At 37.3% G+C, this 9,234-nt stretch overlaps 1 protein-coding gene across 1 annotated transcript in view; it reads right to left on the bottom strand.

Annotated features, from left to right (window-relative positions):
* The window catches only part of NCAM2 (neural cell adhesion molecule 2), a 140,823-nt gene extending 134,171 nt beyond the window's left edge, over positions 1–6,652 (bottom strand). The window contains exons 1-3 of the mRNA XM_035896416.1: positions 6,547–6,652; positions 5,555–5,761; positions 3,103–3,246 (exon numbers count right to left, since the gene is read on the bottom strand). Of these exons, the coding sequence (XP_035752309.1) occupies positions 3,103–3,246; positions 5,555–5,761; positions 6,547–6,652 (457 nt within the window). The remainder of the gene's footprint in view (positions 1–3,102; positions 3,247–5,554; positions 5,762–6,546) is intronic.
* Between the last annotated feature and the right edge of the window lie 2,582 nt (positions 6,653–9,234).

Raw genomic sequence — 9,234 nt, 5'->3', positions numbered from 1 at the left:
ACTAGCTGGGTCAACAAATGCACCTAAATCTTGACAGGCAGAGGTTAGATCTTGATGGACTCACATGTGCTATGGAACACTCAGGAGGTTCAGAGCAGTAGAATAAACTAGTAATACCACATGATACACAGACACAGGTGAAGTTCACCATCCTATGGATATCATAATAAAAATTGTGACCTATGCTAAATGGTTTACAGTTGGTGGATGTGGATAGTGACTGGGCACTACAATCCTCCAGCTCATCACTCTATTTTCTGGACTCGACTCACTCAACTTCAAGTGCCTAATTTAGAAGAACAGTCACACCACCTTCCTCTTCAGTCAAATCAGATGTCAAGTGGTATGCATGGCAAGAGGGATTGCCTGTATCTTTTCAGTGTCTCATAATCAGAGCTTGAGGAATTTTTGGCTTATAGTTTGTGAATTTTACTGTGTTCTAGGTTGTGTATCAAGTTATGACTCACAATGTCTAACAAAAAGGTAAGGCACAACTGTTCATTCTAAGACTAGGACATGACTGAAGGCCCATTGAAGAAAAAATCAAAACTTTCAGCAAAAGTTGAAGATCAAGACTACCATTAAATGCAGCCCTCATAGAACCAAACCAGTCATTCTGTTTTTCAACACAGTAATTTCTTGTTCTAGACCAAAAGTAAACACAGCATGTTAACCATCTAAAGCTAACACTCACCTTTGCACATCAGTTTACACAAGTGTATTTAAAAGGTCTACATTGGCTCTGCAGAGCAATGCACCACTTTTTCCACTACTGTAATCAGAACTGTGCAACCTACTGACCTGAAGTGATAAACCTTGTTCTCAGAGACTACACTACACTGAGGAAGGAGCAAAATTGGCTTGCCACAGCCTACCCAATATGATCTAGAGGGTTAGTCTGGCTGATTTGAAGTCTGTCTTATCAAGTCCTTCAGAATAAGAGAGGATTTTTTTTTTATGGACCACACCAATCATAAGATAACATGCAGTTCCCTAGAACTGTAACTGGATGGATTTTCACAAAGTAAATTCTAATAGTTTTCCAGAACTTTTTATCATATATAAATTGTGGTCTTGAAGACAATAATCTCACATATTAAGAATACCTATGTGGGGGGAAAAAAAAAATCAAAACCTAATAGAATTACATAATTAGGAATGTAAAAAAAAAAAAAAATATGTCAAACCATACAGGAAACATGAAGGATGAACCAGTCCCCAACATTTTCTATCCAGACGTATATAAGCCACAATTTTCTACATACATTATAGTTACATATCACATAAGATCTGATCAATGAAAACAATCCCATTCACTTTTATAGCTAGTAAAATGTCCCTGACTCCTGACAATGGAATTATGAGTTATGACAATTCAGCTCTTGATAACAATAGAGAAATTCTTAGAAGATTCCCAGAAAATTATACTTTATATATTGCTTTATTAAACCTTAAACACACAATGTAAGACCAGAAAGACTTTTGAAGGTCATTGGTTTTGTGTTGTTGGTTTTTTTCTTTACTGATGGACAGCCACTCCCACAGTTTCTTACTCACATCTTTGTTTGCAGAACTCAAGAGAGACTATAAACCTTAGAATGATCTACCAACAGAGCAGATAAGGCACTGGGAATATACAGAAACTAATTCAGAATGGTGAGAGGCCATTTCACCTACAGCTATTTCAGATATAGGCTGAAATTTCATTTTAATTTTGAAATAAAAATAGTATTTAATTTTTAAAGAACAAGAATTTTAAGTGCATACACTACAACCTTGAGTTTTAATACATGCAGAGATAAAGAATGATGAGAAGATGGATCAGCTGGTTCATCAACAAAGTTAGTTCAATTTCCAGAAAACGTGGAATATCTTGTTTTCCATAAAGGCTAAGACGACTATTGAGACAGCATTGAAAAAATGGTTTAGAGTATTTGAGGGGGTAAATCACTCGAATTCCATATGCCTAATTAATTGAATCTCTACAGGCTTAGGACTTTCATGGGGAGAAGGTGAGATTTATCTTTACCTAACTTCATCAATCTAGCTGTTAGAAAATCTAGCCTAAACAGATCACCTATATCACAGAATCATAGAATGCTTTGGGTTGGAAGGGACCCCTAGAGGTCATCTAGTCCAACCCTCCGGCAGCAAGCAGGGACACTGCTAACTAGATCAGGTTGCTCAGAGCCCCATCCAACCTGGTCTTGAAAGTTTCCAGGGATGGGGCCTCCACTACCTCTCTGGGCAACCTGTTCCAGGATTTCACCACCCTCACTGTAAAGAATTTCTTCCTTATATCCAGTCTAAACCTACCCTGTTTTCGTTTAAAACCATTACCCCTTGTCCTGTCACAGCTGTCCCTGCTAAAAAGATTTTCCCCATCTTTCCTTAAAGGCCCCCTTTAAGTACTCTCTCCTCCAGGCTGAACAAGCCCAACTCTCAGCCTGTCCTCATAAGAGAGGTGCTCGAGCCCTCGGATCATTTTAGTAGCCCTCCCTGGACCCACTCCAACAGTTCCATGTCCTTCTTGTGCTGAGGGCTCCAGAGCTGGACGCAGTGCTCCAGGTGAGGTCTCACCAGAGCAGAGTAGAGGGGCAGATTCACCAGTTATATCCCCAGTTTTTTGTAACTCAAAGGGTAGCTTGCACTCATACAAGTAAATTCTCACGATTGTGCAAAAGGTCTATCCACCTGAAAGTCTGAGCTAACGTGCAAGTATACCAAAGTCAATACAGTGTTTGCTCAGCGTCATAGCTTTGTGTGCGCAGTGAAGGTTATCTGCGTGTGTTTTAAAAATGTGTGCAACTCCTACATACATGGCAACCCAGGAAGAATTCCTGTGAAGGCGCTCCCAGGATTTTTTTGGGCATTTGGACCCTCATGTTGCATCTAGACAAAATTTCCAATTGGAACAAAAGATACATGAAGGAAACCATTGCATATGGATTCTCTACAGACCCACAGAACCTGGTTAAATTCCACTTAAACTGACGGGCTAATCAAAATCCATCCTGCACTATAATGTGATTAGCCTTCTTTCACAATAATATTTTAATATTAATTAGAATGTATAACTTAAAGAGTTACCAAAATACTAACTGTCAGCAATAGCTGTGACTTCCTCATTCCGATACAACCAGCTGACAATGGGAGCAGGTGAACTAGTAACACGGCAAACAACTTCTGCATCTTCTCCCTGCCTGAACTCTTGTGGTGATATTATGTCTCGGAAAGTGAGCTTTTCTGAAAAGGAAGAAAAGATAATATAGTAAGCATCTTCCAGTTCTCTTAGCATTAAAATTATATGTGATGCCAAATCAGATAAAAATGACTATTAAGACTTCTCATTGTGATAATACAGAATTATTTCCATTATACAATTTTCTCATATAAGATGCAAATGGTCCTGGACCCATGACTTCCACTCTGTCTGTACAAATTATTTTACAATCTGTATTATGAGAATCTTTGTTTTATTTATATAAACTAAGCATATTTTATAAATATATTTTTCATTTTTTTCAATGTTCCAGACCACAGTTTTGAAACTATGTTTTTAAAGTTCTATATATTCAGGTTAATAATCTATTTACTCTCTTGTGTGTTTCATTCCTCATGATCTTATTACTGAATTAAACCCACATTTTTTTCCATCAAAACCTCCAAAATGATCTGGAAAGACTTGTTAAAAAGGTGAAACTTTAGCTTCATTGACTGTGAAAACCATCAGCTAATAAAATGTTAAAAGCCAGTAGGAAACTATATGGAAAAACTTAATATTATTAAGTCATAAGAATTTGTAGCCTTTTTTTGAGGAAATAACAAGACTTTTTTTAGGCCTGATGAGATTTTCAATTATTCCAACCCCAAATAACCAAACTTGGTATTTAATTTTATTACTGGGTTGAATAAGTTTAGTATTATTAGAATTTAGTGTTAGAAGTCTAAGATGGTATTAATACATGATCTCATACAAGATCTAATGCAGAAACCAATTGTCTGACAAAAAAATCTGGAAGACTGTCTCGTGCACAGAAGAAATAAACTGACCTGTGTTCTCTAGGATAAAAGACTGCCAATTACATTTCAGAGGACACTTTGGAGTGTAGTGCAGAAATGCAACTCCACCTCCACCTTTTTGCATTGTTACGAGTGCAGGCTCAAATAATCCACAGTTCCCACAGCAGAGGGAGCACACTTTTGTCATATACACCTCTTGTATACACTTACAAAGTACTTGTATGAAATGTTTGAAGTATTTGACCATATACAAGTCAAAAGAAAAACCCTTACAGACATCAGTGGGTACTGAGCCAGATCCTAGCAGTACAGTGTATCCTGATTTTTTCTTACAATACATCACAAATACGACTAATGAAACTTTTATATGTCAGTTCCCACAAACCTTCACATTCCTTGTGTAGATCTGTGGTTTTATTTAACCTCAGAATTATTAAGATTACCACATGCAAACACTTCAAAAGATTTCAACCTTGCTCAGCAGTCTGCTAATGGAGTGACTGGCAGTTTCAAGCATACAAATGAATTCCGCAAAACCTGAAATCCTTTGAACTGCCAGCTTTCAAGCCATCATGTAATCTCTTGGAATCGCTATCACCATTTTAATGGTTGTTTTATCAATAGACTTTTTTTAATTGTATGTCTTTTGTTATCTGAATTATCTGAGTATACCTTTCAGAAGCAGTGCTTTATGATTCTGCTCTGTATTTTCTGTCTCATTGCAATTCCTTAGAGCTCAGTCTATCCACAAACTTTTTTTTTAATGAATATTAGAAAACTATTCTCCAATTAAATTAGAGAATAACTCAGCTGAAAGGCTTCTGGCATATGTCCCACCCTTTCACCAGAAAAGTCTTTGCCTTATATCTTCACAGTGTATTTGTTTAACATATTGCTTTTAGGAATTTTTGATTGATCTAAAGAATGTAGCGCAAAGTAAACTTATTTAGCTAAACTGAAAAAAAACCCTCTCAGAGAATGTCTTGCCACAGTCGAATAGATTTACATCGCAAATATACTCAATTAATTGTTTGCAATTGAAATGCATTTTGGTTGCTTATCACATTGAGCTTCAATGCTTTATGGCAAAGTTCCATTATAAGGCCAAGAATAGGAAAAGACTGACATAAAAATAACTTATTCAGTCTAAACTCCACTTTTTTAATGACATGTATTGCACTTCCTGCACTTTTATTTATGCATATATTTGTAATACATTTTAGATGTATTTGTAATGAGAATTATGTTGACATAACTTTTTTCAAATATTTCCTCTTTTCTGTGAGGGGCATACAGTGCACCCTCATAAGATGTCATTCTAAGATACGAAGGAAAAGTGATCTATGATGTTAAAAAGGCCATCCATTTAATTTAAGTCTTCATCATAATATGTAATAACTATACTCCAGGAAATGCAATTATTTGGAAGATAAGGTTCAGAGCCTGGGAAGATATTTTGATAGGCTTTTCTCAATAGCAGTGGCTTTTAAAACATACTCTTTCATTTGTTAATTGATAATATTTTACTTACGATAAATTTCCAAAACAACAGTAGCTTCTTGAGTTTGCCCTTTAGCATCTGTTGCTTGACACCGATATATACCAGCATCTTCTACATCTGCATTATAAATGGTTAGACGTGATCGAACACCTTCTTTCTGAACAACCACTCTTTGACTAGAAACAATCTTCTCTCCTTGTGGATTGTACCAGTCTATGTTGTCAGGCTCACCAATGGCTACAGATAAAAACAAAAAACAACCCAACATTAGACATTCAGGTAGGCATTATGCAACGCATATGCCTACCCAATGCACAATGTCTATACAATTGTCAGAGTCGTGAGAAAGTCTGTAGAAAGATAAGTGAGGCAAAACTGCAGGCAGATGTGTGATTGTTGAGAAAGGATAACTAGTAGCTCAAGGATTCAAGAGGGAAAAAAATAAACACAGAAAGGTATAAAGTTTTAAAGGAAGGAAACGGGCTGTTCAAAAGTCACTGGATCAAGAGGTCAAGTCATCAGTCAGTTGGGTTGTCACTGTAGTGAGGCCATGTGTCATTGTCAGTGGAAGATGACAACTCAGCAACATCAAGAATCCACATCAGGCAGCTGCAAATGTAAACCCTTCTCCTCCTGACTGACACCTGCCTCACCAGAAGACTCTGGGTGTATCATTTTGTTGGAGAGGATGCTGAAGCTTAGCCCAGTAGCTTATTTAACTCTTCTGTTTAGACAAATGAAAATATTTTAGCTAAAGAAGCATTGTAACAGATACAAAATGCCCATAGTGATATAGACAATTCAAGCTGAGTGATTCAGAGTCTGAAATGAATAGTTTCTAGACTGGAAATATGAAGACAGTGAAGATCTACTATTTATCACAATTGTCACAAATCAATGTGAATATACAAAAATATACTAATGTAAGTTAATATTGTGAATCAATTAATTCAGTTTCAAATTGTACAGAGGGTTTAAAATCACACAAAAAATACGTACCTACAAGTAAAATGAATACATACCTGTGCATGTGAAGAATTTGGATTCACCCACACTGAGCTCAACTTTGCTAAGTGAAATTGTAACCTGAAGTAGAGCTGAAAAATATAAAGTAGGTTGTGAATACATTTTGGAATTTATTGTTTTAAATTTTATATTTTCAGGTTTTGTATTTTCTCATTCTATACTACAGAACCTGTTCAACAAAATCCAAGAAGTTTCAGCTAAGCATTGTATCTTTTGAACTGGAGTATACATAGAGAAAACAATCAAAATAAAGAAAAGATATTAGAAAACAGCCTCACATCCTAAAATTGAGGACAAAATTTAAAAAGAAAAAAGGATAGAAACACACATGAACATAAAGCCAAAACCTCAATGAGAATAAAGTGACTGGGAACACTCAGCATGTTTACCCTGACCAAGGGTAAATAATGCCTTACCAACCCCACTGCCTTCTAGAATAAAATTATTAGTTTTGTGGACACAGGAAGAACAGTGGATGGCAATTACCTTGACTTTACCAAGGCTTTTGACACTGCCTCCCACAATATTCTTGTATTCAAGTGTATTTGGTATAAACAGCAAGGTTTTGGTAGCAGGGGATGGTTGCAGGGGTGACTTTGTGGGAGGGAGGTCAGTAGTTGTGCTGTGACAGACACAGCCAGTTCTAGCTGGCTCCACAATGGACCCACTGCAAGACATAGCCGAGCCAGTTGGAGGAGTTTGGGGCACCTCTTAGGACACCAAGACAGGAACAAGAAAGCCAGATCAATAGGAGGTGCTCCATAGCACAGTTGGTCACACCCCTGAAGGGACTGTGGCCCATGTATAAGCCCATGTCAGAGCAAGTACACCCCAAAAGGACTGTGGCCTGTGGATAACCCACAGCAGAACAGAAGAGATTAATTAGAGAGAAGGAACAGTGGAAGAAAAGAATGAGAAAGAGGAACGGCAGAAAGAAACCACTATGTCCTCACTCCAACCTCCTGCATCACCCATCACCTCACTGAAGGGACTGAGTGTAACCTGCATTGATGGTGATAACAAGGGGAGTGGAGACTGGGAATGGGGATGGAGAGGTATCTGGAGCTTGGGAAAGGGGAAGAAAGGTGTTTTCCTTAAGTGTTTAAGTATTTGTTGTCTTTGTTTCCCAATACTCAAATTGGTAATTAAATGTTTATGCTAATGGTTGATAAAAAAAATCCACAATTAGAGTCTGTTTTGCCCACAACAGTAATTTGCCAGTGATTTTCCTGCCTCTACCTTGACCCACCAGTTTTTTCACTCCCACTCTTCCTATTTTCATCATAGTTGGACAGCTAGGCTTAGAAGCCAGTGGCTAATGCGTGACACTGTACCTGGAGGGTTTTGTCCTAGGATCTGTCCTATTTAACACCTTTATCAATGATGTGAAGGAGGTCATTGAACTAGAGAGCCTGGAAGAATGCATCAACAGGAACACCATCATTTTCAAAATGATAAATACTAAGTTTTGCACCTGGGAGTGAATAACCTGTTGAGAGTCATACAACCGGTGAGAAGAGGCTAGGGGGAGCTAGGCTTCTTCAATCTGCAGAGCAGAGCGCTGCAGGGGAACCTAACAGCCACCTGTCCATATCTATGGGGAATTCATCAAGAAGATGGAACCAGGCTCTTTACAGTGGTGTATGCCAGACATATGAGAGACAAGTTGAAACAAGAGATGTTCAGGCTGAGCATAAGGAAAAGCTTCTTAATGATGCGGATGGTCAGAAAGTGGAGCAGACTGCCCAGAAAGATTATACAGTCTCTGTTTTTCCAGGTTTCAAGAGCTCACTGGATAAAGCCTTGAACAATCTGGTCTGTCTTTGTAACTGACCCTGCTCTGAGCAGGAGGTTGGAGTAGAGACCTTCTTAAGTCCCTTCCATCTTGAACTATCTTATAGTCCCATGACCCTATGACTAACCTCCCCAACACAGACAGTATTATTGGTGAAGGGCTCATTTATGCAAAATAACTATATACTCTTCAATAATCACAATTCCAGTATTATCGTCACTCTAACTAGCTGCAGCTCTTTAACATCCATTATCTTATGAAACTGGACAATAATTGTTCATGAACTAATAACAAGGATAAAGAGAGCCATGTTGATTTCAAGCTCTAATCAAAACAGAGTCAAACAGACAAAAAAGACTCATTTTTTAGAGAAGAAAATAATCTAAAGTTCCATTCAGTATTAAACGTAGTATATAATTGGGTGTATCTGAAATTTAAAAGAAATATTGTTTCAAGAATCTGGGGGTTTCAGTCTTGAAATATAATAATTTTGGTCTATTCTGTGTATGTGGAAATATTTCACCTTTCTAAAAACTGCAACCCAAACTACAGCATATGCTGAATGTCCCAAGCTCACTAGATTCCTTTTGTATAATTGGTACAGAAGTCCAATAGGACAAACATCTCTAGAGGTGGGGAGTATTACACTCCAAACTGACTTTGTGGTGACACAAATTTTAGAACATTAGAACTATAAAACCTGCTGAAAACCACAATTATTCACTTCTGTTGATAGAAAAAATTAAAGAAAATATGAGCACAGAACAAATAATTATCTAAGTACCATCCATCCATATTAATGTGGCAATTATTACAATTAAGAAAAAAGTGTAATGAAATAGATCTGCTATTAATTGATGTACTTTCATGTAATCAGCCTGGATGTTAT

The sequence above is a fragment of the Egretta garzetta genome, unplaced genomic scaffold, assembly GCF_000687185.1.
Source record: "Egretta garzetta isolate BGI_Z169 unplaced genomic scaffold, ASM68718v1 scaffold45, whole genome shotgun sequence".
NCBI classification, from domain to species: domain Eukaryota; kingdom Metazoa; phylum Chordata; class Aves; order Pelecaniformes; family Ardeidae; genus Egretta; species Egretta garzetta.
Note: the sequence above shows the minus strand (reverse complement) of the source record. Positions and strands in the feature narration are given on the sequence as shown.